At 33.7% G+C, this 24,096-nt stretch overlaps 1 protein-coding gene across 1 annotated transcript in view; it reads right to left on the bottom strand.

The window, feature by feature from the left end:
• Epha6 (EPH receptor A6) overlaps window positions 1–24,096 on the bottom strand; it is a 737,672-nt gene that overhangs the window by 263,902 nt on the left and 449,674 nt on the right. Inside the window, exon 7 of the mRNA XM_013024079.1 lies at window positions 7,710–7,872. Coding sequence (XP_012879533.1) covers window positions 7,710–7,872 — 163 coding nt within the window. The remainder of the gene's footprint in view (window positions 1–7,709; window positions 7,873–24,096) is intronic.

Genomic DNA, 24,096 nt, shown 5'->3' with positions numbered 1-24,096 from the left:
AACATATTTACTTTTGTCAGAACTTTTTCTCATTTTTGTCTACCTCATTTTCGTGAAAGCAGACAGCAAGTTTGACTCCTAGCCCATCCTGGTATGTTTTGATAGACTGAAAGGGTGAATAAGAAAAATGAACTACAAAGTATTTTGCTTCTCGTAATTATTACGACTTCCTCTTATGTGTCCATTCTGCCTCATTAAAATTAGGGACTAAAAATATATCAGATTTCCAAATAATTGTGTTTTATTTCAAAGAATAGCAAGTTACAAACTTGTAAAATATGGCCAAGTTTACTCCTTTATCTCATTATGGGAATAGAAAGTTCATATTCATACAGAACCTATGTATCACCTGTTCTAGCTTAGTGATATTGCAGTGTGTGGTGCCTATGAAATTGATTGGTGAAAAACATTATTCATTGGACTTGATTTTTTAAAAAAAACTAGAGTATAAAGGCTTTTTCAAATGTATTCTAAGTTTTCAAGAAGTATCAGAGTTCATGGAATTCAGTTTGCTGTGAATCTTCTGTTTTCTACCTGGCAGCCATATCTCCCCACTTCACCTATCTCTATAGTGCAGTAATGTGCTCACACATTAGTGTCATGCTCAGGTGTGTACACATGGCTAAACCTTTCAAAAAGCTCCTGTGATTTCTGCAAAGAGTTCTGATTACTCACATGGAATTCACTGCATGACTGTTTTCCTGGCAGAAATAAAGTGTAACACAAACATACAGGCAGCTTCTTAATTCTTCACATAGGCCTTTGGAGAGCTAGCTGGGTTTGCAAAAGCAGACACACTGCATTGAATTAATTCAAGTTTAAAAGATGTTAAAAAGTGGAAATAATTTTAAATCATTGTTATTGCACTGTGCAAATTTGGAAATTTTGAACTCTGTGTTGATGTAGGCAAAAACATTTAAGATTTTTTCTTTCTTTCATTTTTTTCCCCAAAACTTAAACTTATTTAGTAGCATTGCATGGGGATATGTGTGCCACAGTAAATTATGTGTATACCCAAAGAGGCTGTAGCAAGGGAGGTTATTTTTAAAGGCAAAATGAAGAGTATTTTACAGCTGTTTTAAATGAACTGTCCTTGAATACATGGATCAGTCACTAGGGGTAAATTTATCCATGGCTGAACAGGTAGTTCTGGGATGGACCTCTTTGCAGAAGCATTTTCTGCACATGTTTCCATTGGCCATAGAACAAGGTTGTTTTGGCCATCTTTTATGATACTTCCTATTATCTTGCATGGGTGTGAGACTCTTTCCTTTGTAACCTCTTAGTATTATATTTTTGTGAGGGGTGGTTCAGCTAAGCAAACAAGCTAAGAAAGTGCAAGGTCTTGAGTTCAAACCTAGTGGGGTGGGGAAGTGAAAAAGTCTTCTATTTTCCACATAATGAATACTTTTAACCTGCTTTTGAATTGTTATAACTCATCTCATTCCATTTTTTCCAACTCTGAGAAATGTTGGAGAGAATTTATCCACAAAGTCATCCATTAAAAGGAGCCAAACGGAGTGCTGTGTTTATTACTTCCCAAAGAACAGAAGCTAGCATCAAGGGTTTTTAAACTTTCCTGGAGACTCACATCTGTACACCAGTGTGTGTCCTTCTTCAGCTAGCCAAGATTATCACTGCTTTAAGAAATTATCCATAGCACACACAACACTCATGCTCTATTCTTGACTTTAGGACAAGGTCATGCAAAAGATGAGGGCAGAGTCAAGTACAATTCAGGACTGCACATGTGGTTGTAGATAGGCTTCTGTGTGGTTAAAATGAAAAATGTAGGTTGTCTTCATTTTGCCCTAGATACTTTTCTGATAGCCAAAGTATGACAGGCAAATCTCCTTCAAAATATAAGCCAATATAGCTGATTTGTGTAATCTAAAGAATGGCTCTAAATTTTCAAGTATTACATAAAGAATGTATTTTTCACTAAATTAGGAGCAATTTGAAATGTCTTAGGAATATTTTTGTTCTCCAAATGATTTTAAGGTTATAAAGTCAAAAAGCTTGACACAAAAATTCACCTAATTTCTATGATGACTGATAGAAAATACATCTCAAATCAAACTAAATTAAGATCAGACTTTGGGGATGATATAAATAGAGAAATCTGTACGTAAGTCTGTATTGTGGTTTGGTGGTTTAGCTTCCTAAAACTACCCAGCATTCAGCATACTGCCTGTTATTAATATATGCCTAAAATAAACAAATAGAATTGGCATACTGCAAACAGCCATGCAGAATAATTTTTAAATGCCTGCAATTGGAAGCATCTAATGTATGTCCATGAAGTATTTGCTAGATGACATGAATTCATTTGATACTCAAATACTTTCTGTTTGCCAGCTGCATCCAGTACAACAGAACAGGCACAGAAATAGAATGAAATAGGGTTAAAAACTACAAATTTTCAAATATAGGTGAATAAATTTTGAGGATCTAATGTGAATTATCACGACTGTTGTTTGTAATGTATGATTTACTTGAAATTTAGTAAGCAGTACATACACACAAAGTGAAAAAGAGAAAATAAGAAATGATTTCTAATCTCAAGATTTTTGAGGCAAAGTATGATCGATTATGTGTAAAATAAATAATATTTTTGCATATGTTGCTGTTTATTATTGCACAAAAAATAACCTTATCTCCTGTATTAAGAAATAGAAGTACTTGTTTATATGAGCCACATACTTGTTAAATATGAGCCACAATGTATTTTACTCTTTGAAATATATGTTTTACAACTTGTAAGTACCTGCTAATAGTTAATGATATTTTTCCAGCCCATTTAGCAAGTTATGAGCTTTAACATTTTTTTTTACCTTAAGATGTTCATGGTACACAAGCCTTGGGCTGGTAATTTAAAATAATTCTCTGATTTGGCCAAAATTAAAACAAAACATCTTTTCCGATTGTAATCCTCCATAAAGGGAAGACATGTTTTCTATATACATAGTTACACCACATCAAGAGCTTGTATATATCAACATCATACTAACTACATTATTTTGTCCCTTTGAGGGAATTATGCTTACTCTACCATGCAAGCTACTCATATACATATCTGAATTTAAACACTCTATAGCTCTCAGAAATTAATGCATAACAATCTGTAAATAATATAATCTTCTGAATATCTGTGTTTATAGTTAAAAAAAACCAAATGCTGCTAAGGAAGAATTTTATTAAGGGAGGTGAATAATTGGAGGTAAGAATAAAAAAAACTAGTTATTTAGAAACTGGGAATGGATGATCCTGGTGAAAAAGAAAGACCAAATAAGTAGAGAGGGAAGCTCAGTTCTGATTGTGGGCATTGTTGTGAAAGGGCCTAATACTGTGCCCTACCCTTACTGACCATGGAAAAATGAATTAACTGCACTTCTTGCTGCTTTAGATTTTGGATCCATAAAACAGGCATAATAATAGCATCTACTCCAAAGCTTATTAATGTGTAAGAAGCCAGAAAGCCAAGAATAACATTTGGAACAATATTAGGACTCAACAAATATGATGCTGTTTTGGAGTCCAAATAGTAGATACTACATAAGTTTCTTTTTTAAATTTAATTTTATTGTCAAGGTGATCGTCAGAGGGGTCACAGTTATATATGTAATGTACTGAGTACATTTCTTATAAAACTTGTTATACCCTCCTTCATTTTTCTCCCACTTTCCTTCCTCCCCCTTAAGTTTCTAATGCCACCTCCTAAATAAAACAGGGATTTCCTTTCTGACCAACTAAATAAGTGCTCCTGTTACCTTCCAGACAAGTTCTTTATTACTTCATGAAGCAGGCTGCTATACATTCTGACAACCCTGTGCTATGGAATTCTTCCTTTCTAATGATGTTTGCATTTAAGAGTTATAACCACCAACCTTGAAAGTATGCTATTGATTTGAGATTATTCCAAATTACAGCCTTATACACTGGAATTTGTCCTCCTCTGAGAAGACTCATAAATATGAAATGTACCGCCTACTTGATTAATGAATTTTTTTAGTGCTTTACTAAGGTCAGCTAGTCTTCTTTCTGCTTCATACCCCACCATTAATAATCATACCCAAATTTCTGGCTTCTGTTATAACCATGTAGCTAATTTCATCCTCAGTCATTGAAGCAGGACATGTTATGTTTCCTCTACTAGACTGGATGAAATAGAAGATAATATAAATAAAATATAACAGAGTACCTTTTAACAAAAGGCATTTCAGAAGGAAATTTTTTGTTAACAATTTTCATTTTGTTCACCACAAAATAAAATTCTAGCAGATAAGTTAAATAGAATATATTGTGCTTCTACATGTTTCTAAGATAGATTAGCTTATTATTCAAAATAAAGCAAGCACTATTATTTGTGGCAAGTAAAATTATCTTTTTGGTGTGGTAAACACCACAATATTCTTTACCATTTTAGCTTTCTTTTTTTAACTTATTTGATTAGTTGCACTGAAAACTATCTGAAGTTTCAACAGGAGACACAAAGATATATAGAATATAAATCTCTTGACCTCTAAGAGTTTACAATAGTACAAAATTTAACCTCTGCACAAATAAAAAGTGATGATTTCTAGCTGGGCTGAGCAACAGCACATCAAGAAGTGTGTTGGGTACACTGATGATCTGTCACGTTGATGGTTTTCTGACTATGCTAGGTGGAGGTACTGAATGAACTCAAGATATGTGGCAAAATACAGAAACTTTTGTTTCTGTAGCCAAATAATCTCATTTTCCTAGAGTAAAAATGTGGATTCAGTTTTGATTAGGAAGAAGGTAAATCTATACTGAGAAATTCACGTTTTGATTCAATTAAAAATAAAACCCCAAATGACCAAGGGTTTTAGAGAATATAAAATGGAGCATAAAAGAGATAGTTAAATGTGAGTGTGAGGAATGCATTAGGGAAGAAGAAATGGGAGACAATTTTGCACCTTAATTTTCAGGATCATTTCCTACCTATAAATTTTTTAAATGAATCAATTATTTAAATATTAGACCACATTACAATAGCTAAATCTAGTGGATATTTTGAAATAGTTGACTAAATTTATTCATATGTATCTGCATATGTATAAGACATAATAAGATTATTTTCCTTAAAGTTATGTCTTCTCAGCCATTTCTTCAACCTTTTATTTTGTTTTAATTTTTGGCAATACTAGGATTTGAATTCAGTCTCGTGCTTGTGAAGAGGGTTCTGCTCCTAACACATTCCTCTAGCCCCTGATATAGGTTTTTATTTTGAAAACCCTACGGTGATCGAGCACTTTGTGGCTTAGTTTATTAAGGTTGATGATGATGATTTTTGTATGATTATATTATGTGACATAAAATTCATGCACTGTCAAGTTAGGTAAAAACAATATATGCTAAAATACTTGCTAGCAGATGTGGCATTTGTGTTACAAAACTGATGAAAACCAAAATTATATGTTGTTAAATTTTAAGCTATAATTAATCCTTGTGGGGGAGAAAAGCAGTCTTTGCTTATATGTTGGCAGTATATTAATTCTCCTGGATCATTTGGATATCCATTAGGGCAATGAAGGAGGTAACTTTCTAATTACTACAGATAAAAATCCAATTTTCTTTAAAGTTGGCTTAAAGCAATGAATTCTGCTCTTTTTTGACAGCTCACAGGCTATATTGTAGTATTTAATGAAAGATTCAGGATATCAAGAGTCTAACAATTTATTTTGACAAAAACTTGCACTTGTAAAATTAATTTCTGTTTCCCTAAGATACATTTAAATATTAGATACATATTGATAGCATTTTAAAATGAAAAATGTTTGATTTCATGAACTTTATATAATTTTAGTTCATCTTAAATTTATAGATCTAGTTTTAATTATTTTAAAATACATCACATCTACTTTTCAAGCAGTTTATAGGGTATGGGTAATAATATTAGGGAAGTGGGACATTTTAATTCTCTTTTTCTCCATTGACGATTCCAGAAAATGAACACAAAATAATAAACTTGAGACAATTAAAATATCTTGTTAAGAGAAATAGTCCCTGTCAGTGGTGGGTACTAGTGAGAGAGTACTGGGATAACAGTGAGGAGGAAAGAGGTCGAATACGCTTGAAATAGATTGTTTGCAATGATGACAACAGAATAATGAATACTGTTCAATGAATCCTGTTCAAATCCTTTCCAAATCCTGTTGAAAATCCTGTTCAAATCTTGTTCAAATCCTGTTGTGGGATGGGGGAAAGAAGAAAGGGAGAGTGGTAGAAGTGGTAAGATTGATTGGAATACTTGTAAATGTGTGGGGATTTAACAATAAACTTTCCCCCATATGACTAATGTAAACTAAAAAAAGAATCTTATTATTTCATCTACATGATCCACAATAGACTGTAGTTGGCCAGAATATGAATATTGTTTATGGTGACCACTTTGCACATTAAAAATAAATTTTTAATTTGAGAACTTTTTCTTTTTATTGCTCTGACTTGAACTCAGAGTCTTTTTGCTCCTTAGCTTTATGAGTTCAGAGATTACAGGCATATGCCAACGCATTTTGAAAATAAATTCTCATTAGTTCATAACATCTAACTTCTTTGTAACTTTCAAGAAAATACACCTGGGCTGTTTGTTTACTCTTAAAGTTTTGCTTTTATTTCTTTTGATTAGTGTAAATTTGTTAATTTTTTTCCTAAAAATGAGGCAAAGATCAAGTACACCATGCAATAAAAGGCTAGATAGCAATTGGAAATCAATAAATATTTGTAGTTCTAATACTGAAATACTATATTACAGTGAAAGATGAGAGCACACACACACACACACACACACACACACACACACACACACACAAGAAGTCTTTATCAAAACACAAAAGGAGAGAACTGTGACCACGCATATCTGTATATCTCTCTAATCTCTCTGTCTTTATTGTCTATCTATCTATCAAATATATGGTCAAACATGATAAAAATATATATGGCAGAAATCTATATGATAGAAATTTATGATATAGAGAGAAATAAATAATAAAGTATCTGTCTACCTACCTACCTACCTACCTACCTATCCATATACATCTGTAATATATACCGGTGTCTCTTGATTACTCTGTTGACCTGAAATAACAAGCTAATCCTGTGTGCATTGAACAAATTACTAATTTGTTACAAGCTTCGATTAGATTATATTATGTTAACATGCCACGACTGGAGAACACTAGCATAAAAACAATGCACTGCGACTGTGTAACATCTGGAGTGACAAATTCTTCATAAGGGGACATATTTGCACCAAATTACAATATGGGAGAGGAAAACATATCGTGGAAGTATTTAACAACAATACCAAAATGCTTCTCCAGATGACTATGGGGATTTACATGAATAAAAAAGCTCATTTGGAGAGGTTAAGAAAAATTTGATACTCTTGGGTTTTTTTTTGGGGGGGTGGTCTGGTCGTGAGGCTTGAACTCTGGACCTGGGTGCTGTCCCTCAGCTCTTCAACTCAAGGCTAGCGCTCTACCACTTGAGCCACGGCACCACTTCTGGCTTTTTTCTTGTTGCTTATGTGGTGCTGTGGCATCGAACCCAGGGCCTCAGGCATGCAAGGCAAGCGCTCTACTACTGAGCCACCTTCCCAGCCCTTACTCCTGGTTTTTAAACTACCAGGCCAACTAGAAGAGTCCTAAATTAGCGTCTTACTTTGTACCTTGTGTGAAACTTACTTTCATCTCCTGTTTCAAATTCAAACTTCTGACTGTAGCCACTGTATCCTGTTGCCGTCCTTACTCGGATATGAAATACGTATCTGGTGGCCGGCTTGAGACCTGTGATGATGACGCTGGGGGCCTTGGACCGCGTGGAGGAGTAGGTGAGCTGCTCATGCTCCTAGGGAACAGAACAGAGGAGAAGGGAATGAAGCCAGGTGACCCTACACAGTCCCTAGAGAATTTCCAGGACGAATTAAGATCTAAGTCGCAAACGTATTGATTAAGATGTAGTCTAAACGCCTTTTTATTATGTAACTTAGCACTGAACTTCTCAGCCTTGCAGCAATGCAGATGATGTGGCCCTGATTTGGAAACTACTCAGGAAGATGATTACTCTCAACAAACTCCCCTTGAACTGTGGGCGATTTCGATTACTTATCCTACTCTACGGAATGATGGTGGCGTGAAAGCACATTTATACAGAATCATAGCTTTTGTCTCAAGCAAAATGGACACAGTAGATCAGCCCACACCAGCAGGTGCCAGAGGCCAAGGGGGTGGAGAGGTTAGGTCAAGTACCCGCTACTCACTTCTACCCGCAGGTAGCGCCAAAATGCAGGTGCTATCCGTGGGTAGACCTGTGGGTGAAAGGAAAAACAAATAAATTAATTATCTCTTAAAATTTGAAATCTTTTATCCTTGAATCAGTTGCTTTGCTCATTTTCTCTGTCCTTGTAAGGAAATGTCCATCAGAGTGCTGGTGCTGAAGAAAATTTAAAAGATTACTGCTTTTGTATTATAAAGTTGCCATCCAGTAATTTGTAATAGCATTTTGATAGGGTGTTGGAAAGAACTCGTACAGGTTGAACCTCTGTAATCTGAAAATCTAAAATGTTCCTAAATCCAAGCATTTTGATTTTGTCAAAATGATGCAACATGAGAACTGCCATACCTAAACTCACAAAGTGCAACACGCTTAGAATACTGTAAAAAATTAAAAAAAAAACTTTGCCCAGACTTCATGCATAAAGAATTGCAATTAACTTTGGGTTCAGACTTGGATCCCATCCCTATGATATTTCATATATATGCAAATATTCCAAAATTGAAAGAAATTCAAAAAATTGAAAATACTTGTCTATTCTGGATAACGGATAGTTAATTTGTATTTGTATAAACTGCTCTTTTAAATTCAGATACAATTAGGCCAAAAGATTCTTCCATTAATTCTGCAATTTTCTTCATAAATGTAAAGGCAGAAATTCTCAGGATGGAAGTAAATTTTAAAGTTAATAGCTGAGTCACTTATTTGAGAGTGAAATTCAATCTATAACATTGCCATCCTGATTGCTTCTGTGGTTTACCTGAAAACTACTGCTGCTTAGAATGCTTTCCAGTCCAACAAGGCTAGAGACTGTGCCAACCAACATGCATTTTCTTTTTTTTGGGGGGGGGGTTCGGTGGTGGGGCCTGAACTCTGGGCCTGGGTGCTGTCCTTCAGCTCTTCAGCTCAAGGCTAGCACTCTACCACTTGAGCACAGTGCCACTTCCGGCTTTTTTCTTTTTGCTTATGTGGTGCTGAGGAATTGAACTCAGAGCCCCAGGCATGCAAAGCAAGCGCTCTACCACTGAGCCACCTTCCCAGCCCCTGGTCATGCATTTTCTGAGGATGCTTTATGATTTAAAAATATGAAAATGATTTCTTTCATGCTACCTTTGAAAAAGAAGTTTGTATCTTAATGATAATTAAAAAATATGGCCTTATTTATCAGAAATTTATGAACTGTATGGTCTGTCATTATGTCATTTATATCTGATATCATAAAAAAGCTTATTAGATATGAAGTCAGAGAAAAAATGAGCTAACTATGCCAACATTAGAAGAAAAAAATAGAAAACTTGCAAGTCATATTTATCCCATGCTAATTTTGATATTAGAAAGTAAATATTTACATACCTTGCATTTTATTTCTAAAGGGAATAAAATATGGTCTATAAATCACTGATAGCTGTAATTATCTGCTCAGAGTCAAAAACAAGAACTTTATTCTAACCAATAGGTTAAGTTCCACATTATGGGGGAAATGTTTGCTATTAGAATAAATTATAATTGTTAGTAAAAATTTGCAAATATTTTGAATTGATCAATTATATGTTTAATTATATTCTACTTTTCATGAAAATGTCTGCAGCATAGTGTTTTGATTTATTTTGAATGTCATCACACAATTTGAAATAATAATTAAGAAAATAATTGTGGAGCAATGGAAAAATGTGAGGCTTGATCCACCACAGTGAGAAAATATAGCTTCAAAAGTTTATTCTTTGTGATATACTGGCAAATAATGCCTAATTTCCTAGTTACGCAGGAGCGTAAGACTGAAATATGAGGATCATGATTTGAAGTTAACTTGCAAAGGAAAGTCTGTTGGACTCTTATCTTTACTTAGCCATCAAAAATCTGGAAGAAAAGCTGTGGCTCAAGTGAAATGGCACTAGCCTTGAATAAAAAAAGCTTGGGACAATGCCCAGGCCCTGAGTTCATTCTCTATAACTCTACACACACACACACACACACACACACACACACACACACACACACACACACACACACACAGAATTTACTCTTAGAAATAATTATTTAGCTCTGTTTTGGATAGGAAACAAAGACATCAGATGTAATGTTATGGAGCTATTCATGCTAAGAGTAAATTCTGTGTGTGTGTGTGTGTGTGTGTGTGTGTGTGTGTGTGTGTATTTCTTTTGCAGGTGTCTTTTAGCTTCTCTGTAGTTACTGATTCAAGTCCATCTGTAGCTACATCCTAGGATAAAAGTTGCCAAAGAACACATGAGCTCCATGGCTTCTCAGGCTTCTGCTTGGTAGCAATTGCCTGGTCTTAAAGGGTGCTTTTCTGTTCTGAAAAAAGACTGAGAAAGCATCAGTCCTGAGAATCTCTCCTAGCACACGGCAATTTCTTTCTTCTTGGTACCTTTACATTCTTGGAAAATCAAGTTCATTTCATCCATGATCAAGCGTAGCATATGATTATCCTAAAACTTTAACGAATTGCTTTTCTGCTGATATAGCAACTCTAAAGCACAGTACTGACACTATGTATAGACCATGACTTGCACAGAGCCTTCTAGATCTGTTTATTCATCCTAGCAAGGGAATATATATGTACTTTACTATAAATCTAATAAAGGTTTGTATAAGATGTAATGAATATAATAGAATTTCTTTTTATTTTATTTTGTATTTTTTATTCTGAAAATACCATATAGAGTTGTTACAATTATATGCGCAAGGTAATGAGTACATTTCTTATCAAGCATTATTGCCTCTCCTTTGTTTCCTCTTCCCATCCCTTCCCATCTCCCTCCACAGTCCCCCCCACCAGACCAAAGTTGTAAAGTTCGTTTTCGACATAACGACTTGTACATCTCCCTATTTAAATGATTTGTTTTTTCTCTTCCCCTCCACAAATTATACCAACATCAAATACAGTGAAAGCAGGGGTTATACCATGGGGGAGGGACATACAAAGCAACAAAGAAATCATCTTATAAATATGTTAGAAACAATCATAAAAAGAAAAAAAACATTTGAGTCCTTATCTTGGGGTTCATTTCGCCTAACATCAACTTATCTGACCATTTCTGCTTGTCTCAGACAAGCAAATAAGGGAAACCATGGGACCTAGAATTTCTAAAGGTTTTTTTTTTTAATTACAGAGGACTGAATCCAAGCTCATGAACATGCAAACACTTCGCCACAAGGAATGCCTATTAGTGTTCATTTTTATCCCAGTCTTGATATAGGATAGTCCCAATAACTTTATGACAAATTAAAACATATATATAAGTAAGAAAATATATTGGTAGTTATTATGAATACACAAATACTTGTGGAGAAGTATCATGGCTATAATTTACCACAATAAATTCTTGATTATACTTGGTAATCCAGAATGGATTACCACAAATCATTGTGAAATGCATTTGTTATTTTTCCATGTATTGCTTAAATATGTCTTATTTCAACTAAAATGAAAATTAATCTTATTCAACATTTAATATTCAGGAAATGCTGAAGGTGTTGAACAATAGTAGTACATGAGCCGGACCCTGGTGGCTCACACCTGTAATCCTTGCTACCCAGAAACCTGAGATCTGGGGATCACAGTTCAAAGTCAGCCTGAGCAGGAAAGTCTGTGAGACTCTTTTCTCTAATCACCAGAAAACTGGAAGTGGTGCTGTGGCTCAAGGGGTAGAGTGCTAGCCTTGATCTGGAGAGCTCAGGGACAGTGCCCAAGCTTAGAGTTCAAGTCCCATGACTGACAAAAAAATTAAATTAAATTAAAAAAGCAGATGGCACTCAAGGACACTAGCAAACTCTCTTCTTTATGTTTATTTATTGAGAGAATATCAAAACCAGATCCTCATATATGCTAGGCAAGTGCTCTACCATTGACTTATATTCTTAGCCCCCCCTTTTTCTAATAATGAGATTATTTACAAAAAGAAACACTAGCAAGAGGAATATTGCTGTGAAATTAAGGCATCATCACTGACAAAATTTATAATAATTACATTTGTAAAATTGTGGTTGTTTGCTATTAATAAAATATTGTGGTGTGATCTTTAGAAAATACTGGTCTTGGGAAGAGACTAGCAGATTCCTGATTGGCATTAATTCATATGTTAAGTTGGGATGGTTGTGCCTACTTCAAAGAGTGAGATTTGGGAGGATGTGGGAAAATAATGCATAAAATACGTTCATGAGCTACGAAAGATTTATCATGCAGCATGCTCTCTATTCTAGGAAGAGTGATCAATAGCATTTAAAGCAGAGCTGTATCAGGCTTAAGCCTTCAACCAGTCTTGCAGGTGCTAGGAGAGTTCTTTAAAATTTTTTTCAAGTGTATTGTTTGCTTGTTAGCGTTTCTGTTTCTAATGCTTGAAATGGTTTGCCTAAGTATCTCATGTCTCTAGGCTCTCGTGATTTATTACTCAGATGATTGACTGAAGAAATTAATGAATTAATTACTTCATAAGTTCAGCTTTAAATTCTTAAATATTGCTATGGCAATTTAAAATTAGTTGGCTCAATCTAATGACCACTCAAGTGAGAGATGAGAAAAATTGTTTTTACATGCTTATAATACTTTCATAATCAAGAGGCAATAATATTGTGTCATATAACCAATTTGTTTTCTTATAGAGGACATCCAAAGATTTACTTGCCAAAAAAATACTTAACAAAATCATGTGGTTTAAGAAAAGCTAAGATGTGGGCAGAAATATCTTTTAGTATATTCATAGTATTTATTCCATTTTAACTTTCCCATCTGTCTCCATGAAACCTACCATCTTATAGATGGGCTATTGATTTTTTCCTGTCATGAACCACACTATACATATTTATAAAGGTGCTGAAGTAAAACGGAAACATTTAAAGCTAGACACTTGTCTTTACAGAAAACTGCTTTATTCCAAAGTTCCTTAATAATATTCCTTACAAATACATTTTAGAGAGTAAATTTAAGTTTGGAAACCCCTACTGATGGTAGTTTAGGCCAAGTTTTAAAAATGCTTTATAAACACCAGATGAAAAATATTTTTCTTATAAAAACAAGTGGAAACTAGTAATAAATGCACCAGAGAGGAATTGCATTGAGTATCTGTGGAAATAAGAATACACTTATTTTGATTGCCTCAAACTATTGCAAACTGAATATCTTCAAAATTTAATCGTAATGACATGCATGGTAGAGTGGCAAGTTCTTTGGTTGATGATAATAAACAATGGGATGTGAACTCATAAAGTGTTAAAATTTGTATTAAAAAGATAAAACAATTAAGTTCTTTAAACAATCGTAGTAATGGTACATGACAAAAGCTAGAAAAAAATCTTTAAAAATTAAATTAATGAAGGTACAATGGCTTCAAAAGTGTCTCTTAGAGCTTGGTTTTCTGATATAATTAAAGAAAATGAGTAAAGTAAAACCAGTAAAATTTCACTAGATTGGTAGAAAAATATCAGCCCATTTAAGAAACTGTTTTATAGAAAATTTTCTATTGAGCAGTAGTATCATGTGATTATAAAGTCTTTTAGAAATTTTTGTCCAAACCAGCTTACAAGACATCTTGATATCTGATTGCTGCACTGAAAAAGAAGCAGAGTATGCAAATTCCATAGCCTCATTTAGAACAGGGTAAAAACATTTATTGAAGATTTATTTCACATTTATCTTTCCTATTTAAATTACTTTTAACCACAATGAAACTTAATTTTCAAAAATGAAGTTATTTTATTTTATTTTATGGGCACTGTGTTTTGCTCAAATTATAAAAATGTCTGTTAGGATTGATGAAAAAAGCTATAAAATATTACTTAAGGTTCAAGAAACATAATCTTTTTCCCCATCAAGTGAGAAATTAAACCTTTGTATAAAGTCATAAGGTTTGACTTGAAAAGAGAACGATTATATTATAATAGGCCAATATTTTCAGATGATAAACTAAATCAGTCATCAAGTTTTAATTCCCATAGAAGGCATCAAATGTACATCAAAAGAAAGTTTGAAGACTTGTCATAAAATGAAACGTTGACTCTATCTAAGTACTTGTAACTGGGAACTATCTCCTTACTGAGAAAATATTATTCTAACAAATAGACTGCAGTAATTGATAGCTTCCTGTAAACTGTACTTGATTCAGAAAGGGTTTTGTAGTCCCAATGAGGGCTTGAAACCAAAGGAGCATTTCAATATGCAAATGATTATAGGGAATATAAAACACAAAGAGAACTCAGCAAAACAAGGTCATTTTCTAGAAATACTATATTAATTTGCATTATTATCAAACTGAACATATTTACTTATATAATCAGGCTGGTTTCAAAATAGAAATGGAAAGAAAATTGCCCATGATGAAGCAGTGAGCTAAATTTAGAGGAAAAATTACTTTTACTATAGTGAAGAGTCTCTGTTCTGCAGCTGACCCTGAATATGGCCATTTTAAGTATTGTGTTCTGTTGTGTACCTATTACTAAGTAGTAATAGGAACTTTTTATGGAAAATTCTCCTGTTATGGTTGGGATGTAACTATTCCCCAAAGTATTCAGGAAAATTCTCTTTATGTGTTGAAGGCATGGTCCCAGACTAGGGGCAGTCTTGGGCAGGTTATTGGATTTTGAAAGCTCAGATTTCATCCATCAGTGAGTTAATGACTATTAGGAGGGGTGCCTTTATGTAGGAAGTATGTGTCTTTGTAAGGCACATGTATCTTATCTCTAGATCATTCTTCCCTCAACAACTCTCTGCTTTCTAGCTACCATGAGGAAAGCATCTCTCCTCTATCAATCCCATCTACCATGATGTTTCCGCCTTGCCTCAGACTGAACATCAAATAAGCCAGCCAACTGTGGGCTTAAACTTCTGCACATGAGCCAAAATAATTACATTTTTTTCCTGTTAGTTTCTTTGTTCTGTTTCATTAACAAAAGTAACATCAAAAATATCTACACGTTTTCTAGTTTTGGGAGTTTGATAATTTGAAACACACCATTATATGTTATAAATATGTGGTCACAACCTCATAGAGGATACCTAGAGCTAAAATTCCCTCTTTTGCAAGATTTCTCTTCATTTTATTACATTTCCATGTCTTCCTTGGAGCTCTGTGTTGCAATCTCAAAAGTGTAATTGATCTGAGATGACAGGTGTAGGGAGCCCAAGACAGCAGAGCAGAAGATAGGTCCAGAAAATAGTGAGAGGAGTATCAAGGTAGTCTGTCATTATATAAAAGAACCTAAACATCTTCCAGTAAGAAATAGATGTGAAATCTTTCACCTTACAATACTCACAATAGTATGATATATCATATAACACACATAGGGTGACTTGAAAGCTAGAAGATATCCAAATATAAGATAGAAGTATTGTTGCTATTGATAACATAACAGACCATGGTGCTATAGGTGGAAACATCTTAATACATATTGTAATAATAAATTTTATTTTGAATTAACAGATGAGAATAACATTGAGTTAGTTTAACTCAAGTTATCCTATGTTACCTTAACCTGTCCAAGTGACCAGGACTCTAACAACTTAAATGATTAAATTTGTGGTTGAGATCTATATGTGGGTATAACATCAATGTCTAGAGACTTCTCTACATGGCACACACCCCTTCAAAGTCACTTATTTGGGTTTTTGGTCAATTTCCTATACCTGTGGTATGAATAGTTGCCTATTATTAATCTATCCTTTGTACCACAGGATAATCCTTGATTATTTAATGATTTAGGATCTAACAACAGCTGTACATTTTGGAATTACCTTAAGGTATTTGCTACAAAATCTCCTTCATCCCTAAGTCTTTTGTATGGGCACATAATCAACTATTAAAGTATAAATTTGTTGGTCTGAAGGTATGACTCAAGTGGTACCTACTTAGCACAAAGCCCTGAGTTGAAGTATCAGTACCACACCAAAAAATTATGTAGGCACATGTATATATACATATATATATATATATATATTTGTTAAATATTTTCAAATAAAAATAGGATCATCATAATAGGAAATTGTCAAGGAGTTGTATATCCCAGAAGTTGAAATAATAGAAGCTGAAATTACAACAGAAACACCGAATCCATCCGCCTACTGTGGATTATTCACAAAATCACAAGAATCAAGAGACATATGGAAATAATGTTTGCATTGACTGCTTTCATTAAACGTCCTTGTGTGAAATGAGAGCTCAAACACAGGTTCTAGGAGCAATTTGCCTTTGCCAATTGAAACTTAGCCCCAACTAGTTTATGTTGCATTCAGTCATGAAAAATGTAGAATAATTCTTTAGCTAAAAATTATAATTTGTCAATTATTGACCTATAATTTTCTGCTAAGGAATGTGAATGATAATCTAAATTACCTCAAATTAATATTTTGATCTGTGGAAACATTGGTATATCTGGTAGTATATCTATTATTTTCTGATTAAAATATACCCACATATAAAATGTTTGCTCAAAGTAGATAAAGTGGACAATGTAATTTCAAGTTTGAGTTTAAACTCAAATATCTTAAAATAATTACAAAAGACAAAGCCATCTGTGTAGGCAACTTGTTAAATAATGAAGCCCTCATAATAATCAAGACATTTTCTAATTACGATGTCAAGTAAAGGTTTTGATATTCTTCATTCTGTTTTTTTTTATTTTCCCCAAAACATCAGATTAGTATGCGTTTTGCAAGGTCACTGCAAATACATGATATTAAAACACAGCCAAATTCTGTAGCAGCATCAATGTTTTTATGAGCAGCAGGTGTATTCTTTGAAAGACTGTAAAGCTATTAACAGCTCAGTAAGGAGTTCATAATAATAGGTTGTTAACTCAGCCTCCCTTACAAGAGAACCGAGGAAGGACATTTTAGAGCCATTAGGAGAAATGGATTTTAAAGACTATCCAAGATGAATGCTTTACGAAGAGGTTCATTTAAACTTGATGTCATTAAAGTAATGAATTTAGTTTTCTTCATTTGAACATCCCATCCCAAAGAACTATTTCGCTAATCTGAATAAAAATAAAATCATATTTTTGAAACTATGCCATAGTTATAATAAGTACTTAAAATGGACTCTTCCTTTGATTTTTTTTCTTTTTTGCAGACTACAGGATGTGAAGATGATTATAGTGGAAATGTACAGTGCCTAGAATATGGGTCTTCCCTTAAAGTGTTTAGTTAATAAGCCTATACCAATGAATGCTAGAGGAATGATTTCATGAGACATTCTATTCTATGATATTTTAGTTGTTTACTTTAGAAAAACTGTGTTTTGACTGTCACAAGATTATTCATAGGTATTTCATTAAAATAAGAGATACTTTGCTTTTAAAACTTGTTGGGATTACTTTTTCCCCACAGTTGTCATATTCATTAAAAGCATCTAATATTTTATTTCAAACGGAAAGAATAAAGGTCTACAAACATTTCTGGTTATAGATAACTCGTGAGGCATGGGGTGTTTTACATGCCCAATGAGCTCCATAACTAAAGGCTAAGTCTCTAATACAGCAGAATTAGAAGGCATACGGTGGGGCCAAGTGGGAGCTCTTGAATCACTGGGAAAATTACCTCAGAAGGGATTGTGGGACCTCCGGCTCTTCCTCTCTCTTCTTCCTTTCTCATGAGATGAGCAGCTTGCTACAACACATGCTCACTGCCATTGTCATCTGTCACCTTCATCAGATTCCCAAAACAATGGAACTTTCAGAACTATAAGCTCAAGAAAACTTTTCTTTTAGGGGTTGGGAAGGTGGCTCAATGGTAGAGCGCTTGCCTTGCATGTATGAGGCCCTGGATTCGATTCCTCAGCACCACATAAGCAGGAAAAAAAGCCAGAAGTGGCGCTGTGGCTCAAGTGGTAGAGCGCTAGCCTTGAGCTGAAGAGCTGAAGAGCTGACAGCGCCCAGGCCCAGAGTTCAGGCCCCATGACCGGACCCCCCCCCCAAAAAAGAAAACTTTTCTTTTAATAACTTCAGTGCCTCAAGTATGTCATTGTAATAATAGGAGACTGATTAATGCATCCACTTTTGACAGTTTTTTTTATTAGTTTAAGTAAAATGTTACAGTTCTTTAACTTGACTTAACTGTAACCATGGAATGTTTAAAAAATTCATGAGAGAACACAATACATCTACATTTATGTTTTTTCTTTCATACAGTCTTGGTTTTAAATTTATATTCAAATTAAATAAAGACATATCAGAATGGCAAAGTTATTTAGCAGAAATATTAGAGTAATTTACATTGGCATTGTTGATTAATTTTCTATAAAGCTAATTTTGAAAGAACAGAGGATTCATATAAAAATATGACATGAACAATTTTAAAATAGTATTTTCCTCCTATAAAAGTGAATGAGCTAAACCACACATTTACATTTTTATAGTTTCAGGCAGGAAATAGTAGGTAAAAATTGAATTTTCCAAAGAGTTTTCCAGCGAACTTTTCCCCTCAAGGTGTATTCAACATTGTGGCTAAATGTCTTATGGTTGGCACATGTTTGAATCTTCTGGAAATCAGCATGCAAAACAAAGTCAATGATGTTGAAAGTGAAGATATCTGCAAATTTAAGGGGAAAGTGATCAAAAGCCTCAAGACCTGCCTTCAAAGAACAGTGCAGGTGTGACACCTGTGTAAAGGAAAAGAGGAAGTAGGGTTGGAGTCAAAGTGTTTGATGGAAGTGTAACTCTGAGAAAGCCCTAGCCAGGCACTTGGGAGTTCCAAGAACTAACACCATAGAATAATTCTTTATCTCTGTTACAAAGGGCCTCATCCTCAAACCTGGGGCTCAGGGTGACTGGGGCTTTGAGGTGGAACACTGTAATGGATCCTTAGTTTCACCCATTGGAGCCCCTCCATGCACCAATTCCATCTCAAATTCAGAACTGTCCCATTTCAGAGATGCATTTGGAAAATGTTAGGTTAAGTTAAGCTAAATAGGTTATTTGACTGCCAATTGCTCCAGGCATTTAAAATGGGATTTGTGAAGGTTTAGAGACACAAATATCCTGCACTTTTGAAATAAATTTGAACACAATTCTATAGTAGCCAGGTATCTACTAAGACACGCTGTACAATATATGCTCTGGGAAATACTTTTAAAGAAACACTAAATGCATATAAATACTGAAACATCAATAAAAGTACTATATTTAATATTAAGAGGATAGTTCTAATATTAATGTGGATTTATTTCTCTGGACCTTCTTAACCAATTCCCTAGTTTTATTTTGCACAAAGGTTATTTTTAACACTATTTTGAACCCTGTGTTTATATTGCCTTTGCATAAATACATAAAGGTGATAATATTCATATGGGTCCACAAATATTTATTAATTGCTTTGGTTGTCATTGAGCTTTGCATAAGTATTATCTTATGTAATATTGTCCTTGTAATCTTCTGGGACATCATTATTCTTCTATCTTTTATCAATTTGTTGAAATCCCTATTATTCATTTTTTTACTATTGTACACTATTGTTCATTTTCTAATATATTGTAATTTTATACATTTCTCCTTATGATGAAAATTTTAAATTTTTCTACTTAAGTATTCTAGGATGATGTCTTAACTACACATGCAAGGTATATAAGGTCTAAATAAAGCATGAACATTTCTGGTTAATTGAATATGAACATTTATAAATTTGTAAAATTATTTTCTAAGATATTTAGTAACTGCAATCATTGTAGTAATGAAAGAGCACTTAATTTTCCTCATTACTGTTAATGTTGGCTTTCTATCTTTTTACCAATACTATGTAGAGCAATTCTCTCTTTAAACCTCTTACTGTAGTTTGCTTACCACTTAGGAAGCTAGAATTTGTTCTCATATTAAGTTGATTTGGAAGTCTTTACATGGAGATCTTATACAAGTTTTCTACTGGCTTTTTCCTTTTATTGTTTTACATATATCCTTTATGTTTGTGTTTTCCATGCTATATGTATGATTAACCTATTACTGTCTTGTCTTTGTGTAATATTAATAGGGCATTTTGGAAGAAAGCATTTTTACAACAAAGGTCATTAAGAGGATCAATTCCTCTTCTAAACTAAGGACTTTTAAATTTTGACACCCTTTTCTTATGATTGGTAAAAATATTATTCCATAGTTTCCTTCTAAAACTTTTGAAGTTTACCCTTCCATATTTTGAGTTCTCCTTAACATGCTGTGTCTTTAGAGCATTTGAATATAATTCCTATCAATTTTAGGAAGTAGGGACACAGTTTCTTTTTCTTTAATTCTTGAAGGTTAGATTGTCCTACAGCACAAACTCTTAGGTCATACATTCCTTAGTAGTCTTCAGACCATTTCTGCCATTGGTTTAAGGACTATGTTTATGCCAGCCTGTTTCTAAGCTCTCTGTTATGATAAATTGGTCAAATTCTTTCATTTATGGTGCTGTCACTCAGTCTTAATGACTAACCTTCAGAGTATCCCTTTATGTCTCTCAACATCAACCAATATCTTGTCTTTTGGGCTGCCCTCTTTGTAATAGTATCCATTCTTATTCTAAATTTGGACTTTCTTTTGGAGCATTTTATTGTCTTTCTAGTCTATATAAATCTTTGAATTGAAACATTTTAGAATTTAGATTTATTTCCAAATACTTTATATTGGATGGAAATGTAAGTTTTTTCACTTGTGTATTTTTCTTTGCTGCTCATAGATGGACCTTTTATAAGGAGACACACTGCCAAATTTTCATTACTTAAACAACAATAAAGAGATGTAGATAATTCTGTGTATAGGGTCACATAACCTGAAATAACATGACTTTTCTTCTTATCATGTAGATTTTATTTCATTTCATGGAAATACATAGTTATTCTATCTTGGGACAAACACACTGATCCCAGATATTTGAGTTTGAACTCAGGATCTTGTTCATTTAGCTTGCTTTTGAGGCTGGTGCTTTACCACTTGGGTCATGTCTTCATCCTTTTTTGCACTAGTTACTTTTGAGCTAAGATCTCACTTTACGTCAAGGACAGCCTGTATTGCACTCCTCCTACAACCCATAGTGTAGATCATCAACCATGAATGGAATGGTTAGTACAATTAGAGAAAGAACCATAGCAAAGTTGAGTTTCCCTTTTGTCCCTGAAAAATGATTACTTAACAAATGGCAGAATCAGATAAAAATTATAATGAAAGATGTGTAGGAGTCATATATAAATTATAATGAAAGATGTATATAATGTACATCATACAATATGCTCCTTGCAATGTTCCCTCCTTTGAAATAATGCAAGTTTTTGATTGATTCTAAACTGAATATCTAGGAAATAAAATTCTGAATCAGGTTTCCTATTTTATGATTGCTAAAAAAGACATTTATATATCCCTCTCTTGATGTTAGGATTTAGAAGAGGAAAATAAGTGAATAAGAATAATACAGGCACTTGTTTTTCTTTGTGATAGAGTAGGTAAAAATGATTGAAATTTAAAATGGTATAAATGAAAAAAAGAAGATATTCTGAAATCATAAAAGGCAAGGCATTTTCAATGAGTTAATCGTATCTTCAGCATTTTCAACTAAATAAAATACTGAAATTGTAATGACAGACAGTATAAATCTGCAGTGCTGAAACCCTATGTACATGTAATATATATATATATATATACGTATATATATACACACACAGATATATGTATACAGATAAATACACACATATCTGAATAGAGGATGAAGGATGAAACTGTGTACTTGGCTTTCCTCTGTCTACTGTGTCTGTTTTGTCTCTTCTTCCTTCCTTATTTCACTAAAGCCCAGCACAGTCTCCTTCTTGAACCTACATGTTCTTTTCATCACTAGCTTTTCACACTTGTGTTCCCTTTGCCTGAAGTGCTCTTCTCCTATTTTGCTGCAGCCTTTAATATTAAATACCTTACCATCATGGGTTAGTGCAATATCTTAGTCAAAATGAAAATGTTTCAGCTCTTTAATTATTTAAAGTTCTATCCACAAAGGATTTTTATTATAGAAATTCATTTCACTCGATTCTAATATAACTTTCGATTGCAAATGAGTCTGGGATTTATTTAATTTTGAAGGGACAGAATGATGTAATGGAAAGAACTCATGGATCCCTGTCACACAGATATGTGTAGCAAAGATGTATAAATCAGAGCTATCACTAGGGATATTGAATACACTGCAGGATCTTCCATCTTTCCACTCCTGTTTTGTCCTTTTCTTGTTACTCTATATTGAAAGAAAATACTAATACAGATGAAGTGTTTATTGTAATAATCAAAAGAAGAAGATGATTTCAAGCTTGATACTTTATAGATGACAATTCTTAGCAGAAATAGCTTGGAAAATGTCCTGACCATTAGGTGAAATTGAGCAACACAATTTTATTTATTTTAAAAACAAGCCATCAAATTGCAAAATTAGGAAATAAGATTCTTTTCCTCACTCAAAACTTGAGTTTGAAAATTGAAGCACTTTAAAATGAAGACTATTAAATTAACTATATGAGAAAATAACTTCTACCAAAGTTATAGAAGACAATGCATACAGCTATATTCTTGAATTTCAACTCATTGGGGCAATTTCTTTTCAAGAGTCTCAGAGAAAGTGTTGTCAACATATTCTTTCTGATTCATCTAAATTAGAAAGGAATAGGTATCAGACTGTGACCTGAAATGTCCATTTTGTGATCTGCTTAAAATAAATGACTTCAATGAATAATAACAGTTGCTGATTGCATTTGGTTCCATGACACATTCCTTAAGTTCTAGTAAGTCCAAGAAAAGTACTTTTGGTCTATAATCTTTATAAAAACATGCTGTCATTATTAAAGGATCATTTGTACTCGTGAGATTGTTGCCCACAGTCTAGAACCAGTTTTATCAGTGTCTGTTATCACACCAGCCTCACCAGGGATCGTGATGGGATATTTTCTGCCATATTATTAAAATGGGTCTGCATTTCAAAATTCTGCCTTTTAGAAAATTAGTCAGCTTCAGGGTGATAAAGGAATAGATAAAACGGAATTATCAATCAGCATTCCAATCTGGAGATGAATTAATATTGGATGATTTCAATGGGAAACTCATCACCTCGTGTTAAGAGAAGAATAATGCTAAGGGAAGTAGAAAATCACAAGTTAAAAACAAAGGTGTTAACAAATGCAGGCTGGCTTCCATTAGAGATAACCACATCTAATGACTTTTGTATTGCTTGCTCAGCTTGCTTGCTCAACTGGCACTCTGCTAGTTGAACCACATCTCCATTCCTGCATTTTGTTGGTTATTTTTAGAGATGGAGGTCTCTTGAACCATTCAGGCTAGATTCAAATTGTAATCTTCCAGGTCTCAGACTCCTGAGGAACTAAGATTGCAGGTGTGAGCCACCAGTGATTAGATGCCTTTTTCAAAGCATTTTTAGTTTTTCTTTAATTCCTTGTAGTGATGACAAACTCATATACTGCTTCATTTTATGAGAACTGTTGTTTCTATGACAAATGACATTCGCTACAGAGGACTCTTATTTTTTTTTTCCCAGCAAAGCCACCTTGATTACTCTGTTTTCCCCAGAGTGACCCTACAGTTCTGCAAGAACAATAATCAGGCAATGCTCTCTAGACTATTTTAATATAAAATACAAAAGCTTAGAAATCCCTTCTAAATAATTGAAGGCAACCATTAGGAGTATAGCCAACCAGTCTCTTAATGGAGAGGTCATGAGGGACAGTGGGCATAGAACCTCTTTGAAAAGTCCAAAAAACATTTGGTGGTTTATAATTGATTTTCCTGGGCAGATTTGCTTTTTTTCAAATAGTAATTATATCAGTGTCATTAATAATA

Source organism: Dipodomys ordii, unplaced genomic scaffold, assembly GCF_000151885.1.
Source record: "Dipodomys ordii isolate 6190 unplaced genomic scaffold, Dord_2.0 Scaffold73, whole genome shotgun sequence".
NCBI classification, from domain to species: domain Eukaryota; kingdom Metazoa; phylum Chordata; class Mammalia; order Rodentia; family Heteromyidae; genus Dipodomys; species Dipodomys ordii.
The sequence above is the reverse complement of the archived record's forward strand: the minus strand, read 5'-3'. Positions and strand labels throughout refer to the sequence as shown.